Below are 21963 nucleotides of genomic sequence, written 5' to 3' on the forward strand. Positions count from 1 at the left end.
ATATCTATTTTCGATGCAGATTTCAGGAAAATATGTTGACCCTTCTTAGAGTTTTGGCCCTTGAAAGTGTCGTTTTTGACGTTTTTATCAGTTTTCGCCTATTACGTATATTTAGAAAACAAATGCAGATTGATGATAATTGTAGATTTGAAAAAAAATTTCAGTATTTCAATATCTATTTTTGATGCAAATTTCAGTAAAATCTGTTGACACTTCTTGGAATTATAGCCCCAGAAAGTGTCATTTTGAGTCAAATCAAAGAAAATGATCAAAATTTTTGACCATTTTCCTTGATTTTGCCTGTTGGCAAATTGATAATTAATGTAAATGTAAGAATATATATGTAAAAGTATGTAAAGATCTATAATTGTTACAAATTTGAAAAAAATCTGTTGCTTGCAATTTTTAATGATTTTTTGCACTTTAGCATGTTATCAGGGCTCACGCTACTGGGCGATTTGGGCGAAATAGTCGCCGTGGGGTCGCTCACTTTGCCCTCAGACGACAAGAAAAGTGAAGTGAAGTTGCCCTCTTATTTTCAGACATCGCCCATGATCGGGGATGAACTCTGACTTTTAGCGGTACTTTGACCAGAGTTATCTCTTTTCCGATAACAATTCAAACAAAAATGGTGTTTGTTCGAGAAAAAAAATTGTGACAATCTTCAAAATCTATCTAATATTCGGCTACAAAGAAATGTATTAAGTAGATAATAATTAATACTTACATGTAAATGTTTAGTATCATGACAAATACATTGTATTATCTGTGCAAATTTGGTCAAAGGTGTTTGACCATTTTTAGGTTTTGCATCTATTCAAAACCTATTAAACCAGGTGAGTCATTCAGGCTCTTGAGAACTTCTTGTTACTATATCTGAAACTTCAATGGATCCCATGTAGTGTTTTGCTTGGACAGAGGTTTCTCAAATGTCTGTATGACAAATTTTTATACATTTAAGACTGAGCTTTGCTCACTTATAATAAAGGTCAACCAAATCAAGGTAGGTCTAGGACCTACATAAAAAATATTTCAAAGGTCCTGCATCAGAATTTTAGGGTCCTGCCCTCAGATTAATGCTTATTTGAATCCCCAATTCAATATTCAGTTTTTTCATATTTTAGCTGAAAATATTTTAAATAATCATGAAGGATAGGCTTTTCAAATCATTGTCTATTCTTTTTTTTTGGCAAATAGAGATATTTAACCTCTGATGGCATCCCTTCATAAAAACTGTCATATTTTTGGTGTTGCACTACATTCTTGCCTGTTAAGCACTTGAGGTTGCTTCACCAAACCAAATGCTTGTTGTTTTGATAATTCTTAAATCACTCTTCAATGTGTTCTGAGCTACAATGTACACAGTCCTACTAAAGGTATGAAATATTGGACATTAGTTCAATGGCAGATTGAAATATGAGAAGCAAACATCAGTGACCCTGAAATTGTAAATAGAATTCTACAAAAAATTTAATTCATTTTAACTTTTTTTCCAGGTCCCATTTGAACCAGGAAAAATAAAAGAAAAAAGAAATGGCGTTTTCTGAAGACCCTGTCTATATTTCTTTGGATCAGAAGTTTGATAAATTATTGGCTGATATGAAACCATTTGTTCTCAAACTGCCACACAAAACAGGTACTTAAAATTAGTTTTATCTTGAAGAGTTTAAAGTTCATTTTTAAAAAATATGCATTCTACTAGCTTTCTGGATATAACTATAGTATCTGTTACTATGTATGCTTGAATGTAAAATTCCCATGAAAATTCTTGTTTTAGTGTAGTGTTGATTTGCATGTTTTAAGATCTCTCTGTGTTATTCAGGTCATAATTACAATGAAAATCAAAAGGAGGGTAAAATGAATTTTAGTTCTTCCTTTTTATCTTACAAGTAGTTGGTGTGAACCTGTCCTCTAATAATAAATATGATGTGTGTTGCCCAAATCAAACTGAACTTATACTACAGATATACATTGCAAATTGATAAATGAATACATGCAGATTATGAATGTATTCATGAAGAAATGAGGGGTCTAAAGGAACCAATTTCTAGGCAATAACTTGAGTAATAGTGTATGGCTCTTCATGAAAAGGAAGGTTGTTGTCTTTACCTTGCAGATATTGGGGACAAAAAGTCATTAAAAGGGGTCAGAGGTGAACTTTTTTCAGTTTTGTATGAATTACTTATTTCTTACATCGTTACATGTACATATACATATGTTCATTTGTAAATTCATTCAAAATGTTGTTTTCCATACTGGTTCCATCTTTTCAGGTTTCAACCTTTGCCACCATACAATATATCATACTGTACCCAGCAAAGCATTTTATTGAATATATCCTGTAATTCTATAATTCGTTTTCCTTTTTAATATGTCAAACTTTCCCTATAAATAATTAGAAAATGACAGAATGTGTGCTTTTTACCCATCGGATCTAAATATACATACTTGTACATGACTGTATATAATCTGTAAGATGTTTCTGTTTTTTCATGACTTCCACATTTTTAAGGAACTATCCAATTCCTTCTCACTGTTTAACTTATTTGATTAAAATAATAGTTGTTACATATATTACCTTATAAACCTACTACCATTCTTGTTGTCTGTAATTGATGGCTAATTGATTTACATGTGTCTGATGAACACAATTTCATTTTCCTTGATGAATTGTGCTGTATGTACCATAGCAGGGAATATGAAGGAAACATATTTTTTTTGTGATTGTCATTGTTTGTTGATGCTTCTTAAGTTTTCATGAATTTAGAATGGAATGTTTTGTTCTGTCATTGTTAATTACATGTGCAATGTACATGTAGTAATATTGGTGTAACAGTTTAACTAAGCCAATAGTAACCTACATGTACCATATTTTTCTTTAATGGAAAGGTGGTGAATGTCTTTTTCTTCTGTTTAAGCATATTTTGGGTAGCCTTAATGTACATTTGTAGGTGACTTAGTATACTGTGACACTTATATCTGGTTTTTTTTCCAATAAAGTAGTTATTTTTGCATTGCTTTAAATTAGCCCTTCATAAAATATACCACTGAAATGAGAACTAGGATGATCTAGGTTTCATTGGCAGAGGCCTGAACAGAGATGTGGATAAAAAAATCTTTTTTTGTTTACTTACTTTGTTTGCTATTTTGTTCATGCTACACATATATGTTATACTAAAATTAGCTTTTTTAAAGTTTTTTTGCTTAATCATGCTTCTCTATGCTATTAGGTGATAAAAAACACTCAGGTAATGTATGCATGGTAGTTTTTTCTGTTATTGTTTTTTTTTTCATTACACTTTAGTTTTAGGGAACTGAGTTTGCAAGTGGACTAGGGATATAAGTTTTAATACTGAATTCAAAATCTGCTATCTCTGTGGCAATGAATTCACTTCACACAGAACTATTAAGATGCTGACATGCAACATTTAGTAATTTCAAATTATAAAAAAAGAAGTACATATTTACCAAGGGCATACATGTTGGTGTTCATTTCTTTGATTCTTCTCATTATTTCTGTTTATTGACATTTTGATTTTAGACGTGATTCTTTTTGTCTGTTTATGATGTATTCAAGCTTTTATAACTAACTCAATGTTTTTAACTTAAATTGCATTACATACATGTATAATAGTATGTTACACATTAATGAATATATAATAAATTTACATATCATGTGACCATCAGGGGGAGAGTAACATTACAAAACCTACAAACAAGAGCTGGTTGTTACTGAAATTTCTGTCTGCTGGTCTGTCTGTCCATACATTTTGAAATAAAAAATCCTTCTTAACTACTCAATGAACTTAAATTAATTTGGTAGGAAGGTTTGGCATCATATATCATATGTAACATGTATGTAGATTTGCAGGATTGATATGAAACTTTATGGGTGTTAAATTACCATATTGGAATGTGAATGCTGTCAGAGATTTTTGCTTAAAGTAAATTTGCAGTTACAAACTGTCATTGTGTTTTAACAGAAAAAATTGTACTGATTGCAGTTTAGAGTTGGGTGTTTCAGAAATGGCAGCAAAATTGTGTGTCAAAAGTACTTTGTTTATCCCCATAAAATTGTGTGCAATATGAATTGTGTGTCCACATTGGCTGTCAAATGTATAGGGTGTAACAGGCTGTGGGTGGTATTCATCCCGTTAAGGGGAATGTGTAGTTTCTATTTATTTATTTTGTTTACTTCCTTTTCATTCTGTGAAAGGCGAAGTGATATGCAGTTACCAATAAAACATAAGATTTGGGTGATTTAAATAAATGTCAATTTTTATTTTTCATTCTGTCTGCACTTCCTCTTCTGTCCATTGATATTGTCACCACATTTCCTGAACCTTTCAATGAATTTTCTTGAAAAAAGTTTCTATATGTTATGACATTATGTGTAGAAGTATAGGACTGGAACAAGGTAGTAGTTGTGGAAGCAAATGTAGATAATTCACTCACATATTTTCACATGTAAAAGGGGCATATTCTTTTGTGAATCTACTCAAAGTGATTTAAGCATTAATTTCCACACTTTAATATGTATAAAAATAAAATAACAACCTAAATAAAAATCAAGAATGATACAATGCAAGTCACTCGGTTGTTGGTTTTATAACAATGAAGAGTTCGTGGTACATGTGTGGTCAGCACTTTTTTTTTATTTTCGTCTTTTTATTTTTTTCGTCCTTGTTAAGCCTTTTATTTCTATTCAGAAAAAATTCATTGACCTAAATAATACTCCAATGTTACAGGAAATCAGCTGTTCGGTTATTTCAAAACAGTAAAGTATCACATCAATGAAACTTACTATAAATACTATGAATGATTCTTGTATTGTATCAGATTATTGAAAAGACACATTACAAAACAAGTCATGAAATCATCAACTTATTTGATTTACAGCACAATACTTCCAAACCAAATTTGAAGCACCATGAAAATTCATAGATTTTCTAGTTATTATGGATATAAATAGAGAAGGGAAATATGTTTGATTAGATGATACATGCATTCTGAAAATCTGTTTGTTTTTTATCTTTACACAGAGATCAAAGGAAAGGTATTAGATATGATGATTTTAACATTGTTCATTTTAAACTTGTCAGTGTTTTGTATTTTCATGTCTAGAAAATATGAATATCCCCCGTTTTTCTATGTATTACGTGCTGATTCATAATTCAAAAAAGGGCCACATGATATTTTTAAAATTTATATCATTTTAAACTTTGTGTTATCTAATATTATACATCTTGTTGAAGAGAATCTGTTATCCAAACACTTGTACATTTCAAAAAGTTATTGTTTTAATCTTGCTAAATTATGTCAGATATTTTTTATTTAAAGCTGAAACTAAACTTTTTTTTTCAGACCGACAGAAATGTGCTATTTGGATAAAAAAGCTTTGTGAGCCAGTTACTGGTATAACAGGAAGGTAATATATGTCAACATAAATGATAATGAAACGTGATTGATGATTAATATTAAGTTGCAATGAATGAAAAAATAAATAGATTGTCCTTGGAGTTTTATGAATGTGTTTTTATCTGTTCTATAACTCAAATAAGAAAAAAATATAATTGAAAATTATACCGATGTAAACTTGTGGTCATGTTCCAAACAGATTTAACAGAACAGCTGGTCTTTTAAAGAAAGATCTGAATTGTTTTTTGATATTATTCAATGTTCATGACAATATATTTTTTCTATAATGTAATCATGACTAATTACTGATTTTGTTCTTTCAATTTTTTTAAACTAGAACAACAGATTATTTAAATTTAATCTGGCTTATTGCAGGTATCAGATACATGCATATAGTCAGAGTAAATATTATTGTCCCCCATTGGGAATAGGTGGCATGATGTGCTAATGGTCTTGCTGATGCATTTCCTCTGTAACTTCTTGTTCTTTCTATATTATGTTGGATGAATTTTAGTTACAGTACACTCAGGTGCATTTGCTTCTCCAACAATCAAGTCAGAGTTTTAAATCTGTGTTAGTCAATGAAACATCGTGTCAGTCTGATTTTTTCTGGGTGATATATGACTATTACACCCTCCCAGCAGGGATGGGAGTAAAAATTAAACTTCAAAATTATTTATCAAAACTTATATATAAAGTTATATATACAAAAGATATATATAGTTTGTATTTGAAACATACTGTAAATAAGAAACGTCACAGAGTAAACTGGAAGTATTTTCAGCAGTCAAAAACAACCGGCTAAAGAAGACTTAACAAGGTTGCCGTCTTGTCCTTGTTTGGACAGTGTGTTATAACTTATTACTGACAATGTTGCAGTCCTGATTAAGGGCTTCTTTGTAATTCGAGAAGGCTTAGGACCTGTTAGTAGTTGCTTTTATTTCTGGAAAAGCCAATCAATTTTTAAAATGTCAGAAACAAAAAAGCATCACCCAACTGTTTTTACAAGTCTGTCATTCAAAATAAAATTGTTGGTACAACAATCAATACGTTCAAAGTGTTTTATTTTTAATTATTATAGTAATTATCAATTTAAAATTGCAGAATTAAAAACTCAAAAGATTGCATTATTACTTGATAAAATATGGAATGATATTTCTACATGGTATCTCCCACTCCTTGGACATACAACAAACATGTGCAAAATATAAAAAGTGAATGTACCAAATTTTTGATGACATGACTAAATTTTTATCCGAACTGGAGAGTTCCATATTACCTGAGAAACAGAAACAGAATGAACATTGTATTTTGCAACAAATTCCCTGTTATGCCTCAATGAATTTTATGACTATTACAATATACAATCATTCAGTGTTGGCTAGGTGGAATCTGGGTGTTAAACACTCAATATGTCGGTGTAACACTTAGTTTCTTCAGGTTGGACTTAAGTGTTGGAGAATCATTCCACTCTGAGTGTAGTGTAAGTGTAAAAGTGCATATTTTGTTGAGTAATGCAATTATGACTTTTTATCTTCATAATTTTATATGTTGGTTTATAGGAAGAATCGTAATGCCTATGCACAATTGATGTTACACATGTTGAAACGGGGAGTTTTAGAAGGCCCCTTCACCAGTAAACCTCAAGATGGAGACCTACCAACACTACCACCATACATGGTAAGTTATTACTGTGTGTACCAAGACACATAAACCAAAACATCCACAAACATGGTAAGTTATTGTTCATACTAAGACACAGTTCTACCAACTACCCCTATACATTGTAGGCTATTACTGTTTATACTGACACAGTTCTACCAACTACCCTCATACATTGTTGGCTATTACGGAACTGTTTATACCAATACAGTGAATTCCTGTTAATTGCTTAAGAGATAATTATTCAATCGACATGAATATGCAATTAACAGATTTTATAATTATACCCTCACAAACAAAGTTGGGAGCATGTGTACAAATAACCTTGTCTGTATGTCTGTCCATCCATCCAGTTGTCTACATTTCTTTTTAGGGCAACTGCTCTTTTAATTTTCATGCTCAATGGATTTTGATGAAATTTTTGAGAATGCTTAGGCATCATTTGTAGATGTACATGCAGGAAGAACCCTACTGTCAAATCAGTGGCTGGGAAGAAAATTTTGAGAAGAGGCCATTTTCAGGATTTTTTCAAAGATATTTACAATCCAAAGGGACCATTTGTTAAGAAATCATATAAATGTATAGTTTTCTTCTAATGAAAGGGCAAATGGCCCATGGTCCCTTGCCTTCCCAACCCCTGATCAAATGCATGCAAATAGAGAACATCCATTGTAACGATTTTATAGGTTTAAACCGTGTAAGTGTAACTCCTCCTAAACAACTCAGTGGTTTTGATGAAATTTTAAGGGAAGATTGGGCATCATCTGTAAATGTACATGAAGAAATATACATGTAATTATTATCCCATGCCTTAAAAGTAAAATAAAATAATTTAATTGTTTCACATGTTAAAACCTTGTCAATGCACTAACCACCCAAGGGATTTTGATGAAATTTTCTAGGAAAATTAAGCATTATGTGTAGATGTGCATAAAAAATATTTTAATTGTCCCATGCTTCCAAAATGAGTTAACCCAGCTTCAGAGGTTAACATTTAAGCTCATGTCAAGTGAGGAATATTTTCTTTATGAAGTTGCTTGCAGTAGTGCTAGTTTCAATTCGAAATACCTAATACTGTATTTAATTAGATAAATTCTTTATATGTAATGAGATGCTAGTCTCAGTTTGCAGATAGAGAAGCTAGATAATGTTGTCGTATAAGTTTAATACATAATCTGAAAATACTGGTAATACCGTTTTACATTTATGGCAGGTACATTTTTGAGTAATTTTTTAGAAGTATTTATGTAGTTAAGATTAATTTTCTAAATAATGGCATTTTGTTCTGCAAATGAAAGGGATGGAAAAGTTAGGGACTGGTGTTTTGAGATCCTATGCCATTACTGAAACATGCAAAACAAGTATTAAGTGAAGTTCCCTGTATTAGCACATTTTAATGTTTTTGTTGTAGAATGAAAAGTAACTCTCTTATATAATGTTATAAACAGTTGTTTTGGCTTTTCTATGCATTTTTTTCCCATGAAATGAAAATTTTGAAATATCTTGTATCTTGTATATCTAATGATATTGTTTCATCAAATATATAAATAAGTTTTTTTACCAGCAGCAAGTGTTTTATTCCATTAAATTACTGAATTCTAAATAGATGCAATTTTTCATGAGTTAAAACATCTCACATTAGAACTTCAAAGTTATATTGTATTTTCTTTGATTTCAGTCGATATATTTTGATGAGCCAGCATCATCTCCTGAGGCTGATGTGAGTAAACATTAAGAATGATTTAGGACTTGCAGACATAACTTACCTACTTAGAACTCATTGTGCTGGTGTGCACTGTGGCTTTCTTATGAAGCCTGTCAGAAGTAACTCTGTATTTGTGCTAATGCCCATGGTCTTTCTTTTTGACATGGGAACCAATGTTATGTACCTTCCTGAGATGCCTCTTGCTTCATTAAAAAATGAGTGATTTACAAATATAGGTTTACTTGCTTTAAAAAAAAACATGTAGAAGAATACTAGTTAATAAAAAGAATAAGAAAAAAATTATTCATTTTATTAAAAATAAGACAAGGGATAATTTCTGTAATGATGGCTACACTTATATTTACTGTTTATTAAATACCAGTAGTAAAAATTATTATACAATTCTCATCAATAGGTTGGAAATTAGTAAAAATTATTATACAGTTCTCATCAATAGGTTGGTAATAAAACGTTCCTCTTTGTTAGGAAACAATTGGTGTACATTATACCCGGAAAGTAGGAAATAATTGGTGTACATTATACCCAGAAAGTAGGAAATAATTGGTGTACACTATACCCTGAAAGTAGGAAATAATAGGTGTACATTATAAAGTAAATAGTATAATATGTATTCATACTTTTTTTTGTAATACGGGCAAATTTTCTGAATTTCATTTCAAATTATTTGTGTCAAATGTTCATAAATCGCCAAGTTTAAACTTTTCTCTTGTTTTAGGACAAAGTACCAGACTGGGTAAATGGAGAACTAACTAGTTCAGTTGGGTCATCACTGTTTAGATCTAACATTGGTAACCCTGCTGCGTCATCGACATGGAAATCATCACCTTTCTCTCCAACCAAGACAAGAAGGTACTCTAAAATTCCTATTCCAAAGAGGTATTAACCCTAAAAATCATTAGATGTTTGTGGTGGTGAATGCACAGTAAGGAAGGTTTGAATTGGACCAACCACAATCTTACTTGTGAAAGAATCAAAGATCATTATTCTGTTATCATATGGCATGGAAATAATGATTTTGTTTTTTTTTCTCTATCTAACTGCATTGCCTTGTACCTTTGTCAAACATTCTGTGATGTTTTTAGTACAGAAGTTACAAAATCATTTTAAGTCTGAGGATATTCTTATCTTCAGTGGTAACACCAATCTAAGTCTTAGATTTTTATGATGTCACAGATGGTTGAGAAAATTCATGTAATTTGTATTTTTTTTCAAGTTTTGTGATTCCAGGTCTTTTTCTTTTAAGTGGTGTAGGTGTAATTGGCTTGGTCTCATGTTGTATTTGTGTTTTTCACAAAAAAATCATAAATGTAAAGTTAGATATAAGTTGTTGCGTTTCAAAACTATTTATTCTATGATGACTTCATAACTTTCAACTAACTTTCACTTACAAATGTGAAATTGACTGCTTGTCACCTAGTATAGTGATATGTTTGTTTTTATCTTCTTGTGTTAGAGGTGTAGAGGTTTATTGATTTGATATCAGGTTATGATTAGTTATAATAGTTGTGTATGGGTAGTTTTGCATAAATTTTGTAAAACATGTTGAACCTCAACGTGTCAAGCTCAGAAGAATCAAAATCTCAGATAACTCAAACTACTTAGACAGTCCCATCAGAACTTGCGTAACTCCAATACATTTTTACCTCTGATGACAAATTAGAATGAATCGAAACCTTGAATAACTCCAGGATTTCAATCAGTCCCCTCAAAAGGTCTCTAAGGTCTCAAAGTGAACTAATTAGTGGGTAAAATGATTTATTACAAACACACAATGATCGTAGTTTGTGTGTTTTACAACTTTTAGCATGGCTAACTTGTTGGCACTTTTATGACTAGATTTGTGTATTTGATTACAAAATACAAAAATAGCTTCTGTAGTAAGAAGAAACGTGTTTGATTTATCACACTCAGAATTCACACCAAAAGTGATATATAGAATATTTTGATTAAAATAAAGATTTTACTGATAAATTGTATTTATTGAATTGGAAATCTGATCCTTTACAAAATACAACTACACACCTAACAGACAACTGCTGAATCTCAATGACTGTGTTTTTTTGCTAGTAAATCTGAAATTTATTGTAGTAATGTAATGGTTTGACGATATTACTCTTGATTTTGATTTTTCAAAGCAACATGTTATGTACTTCTGACACTTTCTATGGTGAAAAAATAAATATGAATTTTCCTTAAAACACTTGATGTCACTCAGAATTTATTACTTAATTAATATAAAATACATAAAAATTACCTTCATATACTTAAGTAAAACATCACAAAGTGCCCTGATAAGGTTAAGTACACGTACATGTACAAGCAAAAACAATCACCAACCAATATATTTGAGGGTTTTACTCAACCTTGGGTGAATCAAACTCAAACATTGTTGCCTGTTAGGGGGTTTGATTTAAAGTTCATATTTTACAACAGTATTTCATAGCTATCACTGTATGCACTTTATTATTATGATTTAATTTTCTTTTTTAGGCGAGCTTATACTAGTATAGGAATAGATTTAGACAGAGATCCTGGTTACTTGTCTCCTACCAGAGCTTTAGAAAAACCCCAGCCTGGACCATATGTAAGTCTGGAGGTTAACATTGAACAAGCTGCTGATTATATATATGGAGAATTTATCTTGGTGTGGTAAAGGTGAAACTTATAAAACCATGTCTTAATGCTATGAGTCATCTCCCTTCGGTTTACCAATATAAGTTTTTTTTTCTTTTAAAAAATTCTAAATAACTTTCAAATTAAGCTATTTTCCTGAATTAATTACACAGAATGGGAGATGACTCACCAGGCATCATGGTATTTAAAGTGGATTTTTTCATTTATTTCATTCCCACAACTCATTCATAGTCATTTCTATTAGTTCTTAGTGTCTACATTTTTCTCCATTCATCAATCTTTTTCTACTAATAATTTTTCAGACATGTTTTATATTTTGTTACAGTTTAGTCTTCATTTATATTTTTATTGCATTATATTCAACTAAGCATGTATTATGATTGTGTTTGTTAAAGACATCCAGAAGGAATTAAGTCTATAAATGTATTGGATAAGTGTCTTAGATAACAAAACTTTTAATACAGGATGATAGTTTCCTGAGTCGAGGCCATCACCAAGATAAAGTACATTTTCTTTCTGATGATGAGGGTAGCTATATTGTAAAGGGTGAGTTTATTGGTGGCTTCTGAAACTGGCTAATTTAGGGCATTGGAAAGATTATTAAAATGTTTTTGATATGGTTTGCATGTGATTTGGAGGTGGTGTTTATCACAATGTAGGATTGAAGATGTGACTTGCATGTTATAAACAGTCATCTGATTGTAGTGGTTTTATAATAAACAGTCATCTGATTGTAGTGGTTTTATAATAAATTTAAGAATGTTACATAGCTATTGCATGCTTTGTCAGCTTTTAATGTTTACATTTTGATTTTATTTAGAGCCAGATAGAATGTTTTGATGAATACATGTATTTTTTACATTTATGTCTGAGGATTTCATTTGAACTTTCTTTTGTTACCAAGAATGTTTGTTTTATAACAAAAATTTTCATACAGAAAAGCTGTGAAATTGGAAAGATTTAAAGGAGGTTGAGAAAAATATATCTGCTAGGATCTGTTTTTAAATTTTAACTATTTTGTATAGAAGCTTTATGTTAGTTTTTGATCCTATTAAAAAGTCCTCCTTCAATGTTTTAATCAGATGACAAGAAGAAAAAGAAGGATAAAATCAGAAAAAAGGTAAGGAAGGAATGACAAACCAAAATCTGAACTTCTTATATATTGTCAAATATTATCTGAATATATATCAGGCATTTTATATGCAATAAACAACATAGCTGGATATAATTCCTGGATAGTGTTATTATTTCTCTATAACATGATTAATTGTGTAACTTAAATTTTCCCTTGGTTATATCTTAAAAAATATTTCATTGATATTTTTATCAAATGATGAAGTTTGATTACCAAGAGAAGAATATTTTTACAGCATATCAGTAGAAGATGATACAATCATTGTATTATTGTATTTATCATTTGTACATCATGTACTAACCGCCCTATGCAGGTCCGAATGTCAAAAGAATTGGCCTGCAGTAGCGCTAAGCTTGTTGTAAATAGTGCTCAGGAACCTATCCAGAGGCGCTCTGCCCACAGAGCAAGTGGGGTGTGTGCCCCAACAATCAATCAATTATGTACTAACCAAAGTATTCATCATTCTTTTGCTTCTTTCTTTTTTTTTTCTCATCAAACCCCATTTTCCATACTTCCATTCATGAACATTATAATTATCATAAAGCTTTATTTCTTTGCACTTCAGATGAATATGATACTCATTTCTTATTTGTCATAAATATTAATGATATCTTTGATGATTTGTTTTCTTGTTATCTTGAACATATCCAGTTTGGTAATGTTTGGATAACAGATTCCAGTGATGTTAAGCTGTGATTCATGTTCTGAATATAATCAGATCTACAGAGAAAGTCTTAATTTTTAAAAAAAATATTATGTTAGCATTGTACATGACAGCAAACTCTAATCATTGCAAATGATTTCCAGTTATCAATTCACAGCAATCACAAGTATTAATTCTATATACATCAAGGGCAATAACTTTAGTAAAAAAGGTGAAATGGACTGGAAATGTGGCCTTCACTTCTCAAATATAGTATCCAAAGTTTAAGGAAAGAGTGTGAGAATATTTTTTTTTGTGAAATACACATCACATTTGACTTATCTCTATCAGCCTACAGACTTTTTAAAGCTTTCTGTCTTTCAGGGTTCTGATGAAGAGTTGAGTCAGCCATCACCTCCAGCATATGATACTGGGGGTATGACAAATTTGTTTGGAAGTAAGTTGTATTTTGTGTTAAATATGCTTTTTGATGATTGTCTAGTCTGCCAATTTTTAGTTCACATGGCCCAAATGACCATGTGAGCTATTGCCATCACTTTGCGTCCATTGTCTCCATCAGTTGTCTTCATCATTGTTAACAATTTGTCTCCTTTGATGCTACTGAACTAATTACAACCAAACTTGGTATGAATGTTCCTTAGGGTATTCTGCACAGAACTGATGTGGGGATCCGACACATGTAAAAGTGTTCAGCATGATAAGATTTATCTGTGGTCAATTTATGTTGAAAAACTGTTTAGCCATGTTAGATTTATTGCCCTTTTTGGGACACATTTTTCGATTTCCCGATTTCTGATCTTGAAAATAATTACCTGGGATTTGTATCAGTGGAGTGTATTATGTAAAGCAAATTTTTGCAACGTCTGAGCTAGTCCCATATCAAAACCCCTAAACCCCCCAGCAGATTCGCACCATTTGGCAGTGCTCAACGGTAATTGTAAGGTGAAAAAACTAAAAATAATGTCAGTCTACTTTGAGGTTCCACATAGGGTAAACAGGTCTGTGAATGTTCCTTATGGTATTTGGCATAGAACTGACTTTGGGATCCTTGATCTGTCAACAAACATGTTACATTGGATTCCACTTAATTGCATACCCGTTAATGGCTTATTCCTGTTAATTGCATAGAAACTCAAAGAACAAAAACATTTCCCATCTTATCTATGTTAAAAATTCCTCTTATTTGCATAACAAAAGATCAAAAATTTTAAAAAATACTTCTAAATTGCATAAATATTTTTTTCAAAATTTACTCAAAAATGTACCTAATTGAGTAAAACAACAATACATCACTTTGTTTTTACAACAATATTTTCACTTTTTTTTACTAGACGCTATAGCAGGTATCTAATTAGACATAAAAAAAATATGTCCCACTTGAACATTGAAAATAATATTTTCCCCTGAAATGGTAATTTCTGTTAATTGCATATTCCTCTTAATTGCATAATTTTTCCCTGACAAATAGGCTATGTGATTAACAGAAATCCACTGTACTTAAAATTGAGCATAGGGGTAAGACAGCAGTTTTTTGCATATGTCTCCAAAACTATTAGTTTTACCCAAAGTCTGATATATGTTAAGCCACATTCTTACATGGGTAAAAGTGTTAAGCATGATGAGATCTATCAGTAGTCAAATTTTCTTGTAAATTTGTTAAGCCATGTTGGAGTTGAATAGGTTCTTACATGAGTGATGATTAAAGATTAGGTTATCTTTCAAGATTATGAGAAATTCAAGTCTTTTTCATGAGTGTAAGTACCTATTTCTCCCGTAAAAAAAATATTTATTTTGTTTGCTTTTCTAAGAGAGGAAACATAGTACATAGTGATGTAAAACTTTCTCTTGCCTTTGTTTTGAATATGTGTATGATTCTGCCATTTTTAAAGACATTCCAAGGGCTAAGAGAACGAGTTAAGAAGAGCATACATAATCTCGTCTTACGGGTCGTCATAACTTGCCTAGGGCCATTTTTGGAAGAAATCGCCCTTCACCATCTTTTAGTTATTTTTAATTACTTTTAAACATTTCTCCAGAAATTACTGGACAGAATTCAGTGAAAATTGATATGATTGTTTCTTTGGTATTAGCGTTAGGAATTTGTATCAAAGAAAAACATGGACGATTTTACAGAAATAGAATGTTGCTTATTAAGCCAGGTGAGCAATTCAGGCTCCTTAGAGCCTGTAGATTTTCTTTTCAAATATAAGTAGGTTTTTGCAAATAAAAATTTCTTGTCATTAAGAGAAGGTTGTTTTTTTTTCCTGTCTTTTCAATGTACAGTTAATAATGTTTTCAAGCACTTCATCATTTTGATATGTATATGATTATTTTGCAGCTACAACCGGTACCACATTCTTTGATGATCAGACAAAAGATTATGGTAAAGAGGTACGACAATCTTATAATTTATCTTATAAATCATTTTACTTCACATGTAAAATGCTATCTGTATAAAATCACTCAAACAATTGATTCATAATTCATTTCTTCAGAAGTTATTGTGTGATATACCGGTATATATTATTTTGTTGTAATAAGGACCTGTTGTATCTGACCAAAAGTCTGTATATCCTAGCTATTGCTATTATATATCTGTCATCAGTTGATAAATAAACAAAACACATGGTGACCATTATTTTTTTTTACTTTTAGAACACAAGGATAGAATACCAAGTTCAATTTATATCTCCAAAATTATAAAGAAATGTAGGGAAGTAAATCTGACCATACTTATTCATTTTAGATTTAAAAGGGGTACAGTAACTTCTTATAGAAGTTAGTGTCCACAAAAGCCAAAATTGATTTCTTGTTATAATTAACTCACTTGGACCAAAACTCCAGTGAGCTGGAAACCTCTGGACTGATTTTAATCAGATTGGGGAGAAATGATATAAGGACTATACAAGTGATTTTTACAAGTCTATTCATTCATCCCCAGTTCTAATCTGCAACTCCTCTTAAGCATTGATTAGAATTTAATGAAACTTCCACAAATTCTTTATCACATGATGCCATTATGCACCTCTGAATTTGTTTTTCCTGATAACTTATTTAGTTTCCTATGTGGCGTCTGCTTTGTATAATTGCAGTGACAACTTAATCACAGTGAAAAAAAACCCAAGATAACTGGATTTGAAATAAATGACTGAAGCATGTTTTCTTAGCATGTTGTGAAATTTATTTTGTAGAATATTCAAATGAAGACAAAAATGTTAGAAGCAAGATTTCATGAAGAGAAATTAAAGTTACAACAAAGACATGATGTTGCAGTTCAAAAGGTAACCTTGATGTCAGAATTCATATTAAAATATATTTCCACACAGTATTGACATTCTTTAAATTGACAAATTACACATGATTATTAAATACCGGTAGGAAAGAGTTAAAACACTAACTGTGATTGATGAGTACTGAAAAAAGTATAAACGAGTAAAATATCCTTATGCACTCCCTATCAGTGTACATATTTTTGTTATTATCCTGTTTTTTAAAGTAATATACACAATTTGATTCTCAGAGTTTAGGTGGATAATTGATTTTTGGTAGATAGCCTGATATCTATTTTATATTGTGAATTTTTTCAGATAACATTTATGCCACTATAGCATAAAGGTATTCCTTTTTTACACATTAGAGTTCAAGAGTGAAAGCAAGAAAGTTCTTTCATTTGTGAAATACTAATGTTATCTCGATAATATACTTTTTTGTGTTGACTTAAAAAAAAAAAACAGAAAAAGTATTTATGCCACTATAGCATAAAGGTATTCCTTTTTTACACATTAGAGTTCAAGAGTGAAAGCAAGAAAGTTCTTTCATTTGTGAAATACTAATGTTATCTCGATAATATACTTTTTTATGTTGACTTAAAAAAAAAAACAGAAAAAGTATTTATTTATTTTTGAAATACGGATTTGTACTGTGAGTTATAATAAAGTTACTTATTATTTTGTAATGAATTTAAGCATTTCAATGATAGTGGTTATTGGTACAGTTCATCTGTTTAAATATTATTTTTCTTTTAACACAACAAGGCGTGCTGACTTTAAAATGCTTTCTGTCTGTCCATAAGTGTGTTCATCACACTTGGTGAGCACTTTCATGCTTACATTTCTGACTGGAATGAGTTTCAATTTATATCATAGGTGACAGTCATTAATTTTGGACAGGTTGGAAAACTAACAATGGCCAGCTAACATCTTTAGAGTTATTTTCCTTCAAAATTAAGATTTCAGGTGGGGATGGACATGGGAAATTGTTCTTTTATTCATGTAGTTGTATTTCATATATAATTGTAGATACTAGATAGGAAAAATGCTGAAATAGAAGAACTGAAGGCTAACTATAGAGCAAAGGCCAAAGAACTTGAAGATACTGTCATGAAACTAGAACGAAAAAGTCAGTTAATTCACTATAAACCAGTACATTGGAATTGTTTAATTATTGAATTATTTTCCACTTCATTTCTAAGATTTACTGCAATGCAATGGATTGAACAAATCTAGAATAGATTATATTTTGATTGACAAAGGAAAATACATATTGATTTTTTTTTATCAGTGTTCCAATGGTTGAATTTGCTGTTATTAACAAAGGATTTTTGAAAGATGTGCAACCTGACTACTACTCTAATTCAAATCAAATTAAGAAAGCAATGCTACTTTCACTTGTCTGTTTGTATGACTCTATATATGATATTTATTTATTGCAGTCCAGTCAGTTGTAAAAGATTCACAAAATGTAAGAGAATCAAAAGACAAGCAAATAGCTGAGCTGAGGAAAATGGTAGAAGAAACTACAGAGCAACGTAAAAGTGATTTTGAGAAAAAGGTATTGTCTTGATGAATTTGAATGGAAATGTAAGAAATAAGGTGACCCACATGTACTGTTTGGTCTTCTTTAACACATCTTACTAAATTTTTATGACAGATAGTTTAGGCAGTTGAGGTAACATTCAATAGTAATTATACTTCTAATTTTTTTTTCACATTAAAAGTTTTTCACATTTATTGCCTGGTTTTGTTTTGACACTCACTATTCTTTTTTGTCACCAATGCTTTGTCCACACAACTCCAAAATGGCTGAATGGAATAAAATTAAACTTGGCAGAAAAATAGGTCACCATTTGGAGGTGTGCATGCGCATATTGAAATTTCAGTTGTGAACATAAAAAAACATAAAAAAATAGGGGAAATATCTTAGAGACTTGATAGTTGGTTTAAAAATAGGTCACTGCTAGTGCTTTCAGTTGGCCATATTTATAAATAAAAAATGGCTGACATTCTGAGATGGCTGCAGGTTGAAAATCTTTAAAAATTGAATAAATTTGAAATGAACGAAAATTCAGAGAGTCTTACAAACTGATTTTAGGAGGTCCTGTGACTAATGGGAATGTTTGGGGAACATCTGTGTTGGTATTCATCACAATCAATACTAGTTATTGTTTTTGTGTGTTGGTGGGTGGTTGAGTGGGCATGCCCTCTTTCACTAAAAAAATTGCAACATCACAATATTTGTTTATGACCTGAAATAGAAGGAAATTACTCTTACACACTCAATGCCTACTAAATAAAAAAATGGCTCTGAAGTTATAGTGGAGAGGCATATTATAAAATTTGATGTAATAAGATAAGAGTAAACAAAATGACTAATTTCTGAATTTCAGTTGTCAGACTTGCAGGCAGATTTTGAACAAGAGAAATTTGAAATGCAAAAGCAGCATACGAAAAATATCCAGGAAATTTTAGATGACACAAATGCAAGACTCCAAAAGATGGAGAAAGAATACAGCCAACAGACTACTTCTACTGTAAGTCACTATTTCATGGCCTATCACAGATTTTGATTATGTGAGCACAAAATCTCCAAAACTGTGGATGCTTTGTAGTAAACTTAAAGTTTTTACAGTATAAAGATGTACATGACCAACTTCAAACACTTGTTTTATACTGAAGCCCTTTTTGTCAGTGTTTTAGATGTTATAACACCACTGTAGTTGTGGAATGCCAGGGCATCAATTTGTCGAGTTGGAATTTAAATCTGTCAATTTCAAACATTCAACACATGTGTTTACAATAGCTAGAATTTTGAAACTTAAAAAAAATAGTTATCAGCAATTTGCTGTAGGAAATTCCACCATTGTTGTTTTAAATCTAATAGGTAACTATACCTTGTAGAATCCAGATTACAGGTAAGTTAAAATGCAGATACATGTTTCACGTACATGGTTAAAACCAATGTGCAATTCAGGCTTCATGAATCCTTCTCTATTTTTTGGCACATAGGGCAAATAATTGATGAATATTGCTGACAAAATACAACTTTATTGTAATTGTGTTATGAAAAAGGTAGAAATGAAATAAAAAACAACAAAATGTTAATATTGACGTAAGTCATGTATTTTGTTTTACTTTGAATTTTAGACCTCAATCATTAAAGAATTAGAGAGTAGACTTCACCAGCTGTTAGCTGATTCTGAAATGACAGCAAAAGCAAAAACCAATGTAGAGAAAGATAAAATTGATCTGGAGTGTAAACTAGATAGGTTGTCTTCAGATTACAGTGAACTAAGGGACAGGTAAAGACTTCTATGTCTGATTAATTTTGTTAATTCTTCCATTATAAAACAAAAAAAAACATATGTCAAATTAATTGCTGTTACATCCTACCCACAAAATAGTAAAAAATTGTAGTCACTGCTTCTCTCCCAAGCAGGTGGGATTTTTGGATATAGAGTAACAACTGGTTAGCTTTGAGTCAGAATAATGTGTCTTAGTTGGTTTACATGCCTTCCCGCTTGCTATGCCATCTGTGTGCTAGCACATTAAAAAAGCTAGCTTTGTGTGACTGACAAGGCTTGTTCTGCATGACTGATCAAAGTTCTTGTCCTGAAATGCATGAAATATCTGCCATTGGACATTAAACTACAATCAATCAAACAATTAGTAAACCAAAAAGAACAGTATAAAATTGCTCCACATATGCATTAAAATTCACAAAAGCAGTGGGTTTTTCCTGTGTGATTTTTGTTAAATTGAAAATTTCTTCATTCATTGATATGATTTGCCATACAATAAAAATTGATCTATGTACCAATTTCAAAGCTTCATATGTAGTTTTTTACATTGACTGAATTTTTTTAGTAACAAGAATTTAGAAAGGGAGCACCAGAGAATGATTGAAGCTCACAACCAAGAAATGAGAACACTGAAGAATAAAACTGATGCTGGTCTAGAATTCATGAAACAAGAACACAGTTTAGCTGCAGCTAAGGTTTTATATCATTTAAATTTTCATATTTTTATGTAACTATTGGATAATAATAGTTGATTAACTAAATATGTTCAATGATGTCAAAGCATGTTAAGGTTTTGTAAGTGAATCTACAGCATCATTGATTATATTTTGGTAATTTATAAATTCCAATTAGCATTTCCTATTGGGATGCTATGTTTTTGATGGTTTTTGCTCTTTAAATATATTAACAGTTTTTTGACTAAGCATTGATATAATCTAGGTTGTAATAGAAGAGTTGTGACATTTTTAAGAGTGAAAAGGTATTAATTATTCCACATTATAAATATCACAATCTCTTCCACTCACTGTTATCTATGTTGAAGCTCAGAGTGTGTGTCAAATGTTGATAATGTAGGTTAAAGAATACTGTGAGTCATTAAAAATATTAAACAAATTAAAACAGAATATATTTTCACAATTTTCATCATTTTGCTAGGAATGTTATCATTAGATTTAATATAGGGATAAACTGTATAGACCATGTTTATCTGTGTTGTAGGCTGCGACACTACATCAGATTTAATTTAGGGTTAAACTGTATAGATCATGTTTATCTGTGTTGTAGGCTGCAACACTACATCAGATTAAATTTAGAGATAAACTGTATAGATCATGTTTATCTGTGTTGTAGGCTGCAACACTACATCAGATTTAATTTAGGGATAAACTATATAGATCATGTTTATCTGTGTTGTAGGCTGCGACACTTCATCAGATTTAATTTAGGGATAAACTGTATAGATCCTGTATATCTGTGTTGTAGGCTGCTGACACTATATCAGATTTAGAACAATCGGTTGATCAACTAAAACGATCACTCAAAGATGCAGAGGAACAGAGACAGCGACAGATCAGGGTAAAATCACTGAGTGTTTTCTTTTTCTATTTTTTACTATATGTAACAGTTTTAAACTCAGTAATATACACATATAACTTGGTATCAGCAAATGTAATTATGAAATTGTCTAGTTCCATTTTTTCAGTTATTTTTCCACTTTTTCTGCTGTTTGCATCCTGTTGCTACTTTTCTATTACTTTCAACATACTAAAACAAAAACAAAAATGTGTTTCATATTCAATATCAATATAAGAATTTATTGTTTGACAGATTTTATTTATTTGATGCAGTCACCTGTTACCCTGTAATTTACTTGGCCACAGGACTTGTTAATTGCATGACTTAATTAGTTCATACAATTAAGCACATGTTTTCTGTTGATTCTGTAAAGATCAACAAGAGATAGTTATCATTGGTAGTATCCACATTGTCATATTTGCAGAAAATTTGAGTAAATTTGTAAACAAAACCATGTGGTCAGAAGAAAATATATGTCATGAACTAAAACTCTGTTTATCAGAACAGTGGATTCTTTATTTTGCAAGTCTCCTTTGTGTAGCAGTAAATGTCCCAACTGCAAAACTATTTTT

At 30.9% G+C, this 21963-nt stretch overlaps 1 protein-coding gene across 7 annotated transcripts in view; it reads left to right on the plus strand.

Moving 5' to 3' along the window:
• LOC148624048 (centrosomal protein of 112 kDa-like) overlaps positions 1-21963 on the plus strand; it is a 33691-nt gene that overhangs the window by 1115 nt on the left and 10613 nt on the right. For 3 of the 7 annotated variants that reach the window (XM_088566485.1, XM_088566490.1, XM_088566486.1), the window contains exons 2-19: positions 1497-1636; positions 1823-1852; positions 5365-5428; positions 6981-7098; positions 8759-8800; positions 9522-9655; positions 11297-11390; positions 11905-11986; positions 12523-12560; positions 13603-13675; positions 15578-15630; positions 16431-16520; positions 17538-17637; positions 17951-18069; positions 18905-19048; positions 19662-19816; positions 20382-20511; positions 21299-21391. In XM_088566485.1, coding sequence (XP_088422611.1) covers positions 1534-1636; positions 1823-1852; positions 5365-5428; positions 6981-7098; positions 8759-8800; positions 9522-9655; positions 11297-11390; positions 11905-11986; positions 12523-12560; positions 13603-13675; positions 15578-15630; positions 16431-16520; positions 17538-17637; positions 17951-18069; positions 18905-19048; positions 19662-19816; positions 20382-20511; positions 21299-21391 — 1662 coding nt within the window. In that variant the 5' untranslated portion in view covers positions 1497-1533. Of the gene's footprint in view, positions 1-1496; positions 1637-1822; positions 1853-3230; positions 3249-5364; positions 5429-6980; positions 7099-8758; positions 8801-9521; positions 9656-11296; positions 11391-11904; positions 11987-12522; positions 12561-13602; positions 13676-15577; positions 15631-16430; positions 16521-17537; positions 17638-17950; positions 18070-18904; positions 19049-19661; positions 19817-20381; positions 20512-21298; positions 21392-21963 lie in introns of all 7 variants that reach the window. The other 4 variants (XM_088566488.1, XM_088566489.1, XM_088566491.1 and 1 more) reach the window with 4 other exon arrangements.

This window comes from Perna viridis, chromosome 2 (assembly GCF_037379345.1).
Source record: "Perna viridis isolate PV_CMFRI_1.1 ecotype Kerala chromosome 2, ASM3737934v1, whole genome shotgun sequence".
Classification (NCBI taxonomy): Eukaryota; Metazoa; Mollusca; class Bivalvia; order Mytilida; family Mytilidae; genus Perna; species Perna viridis.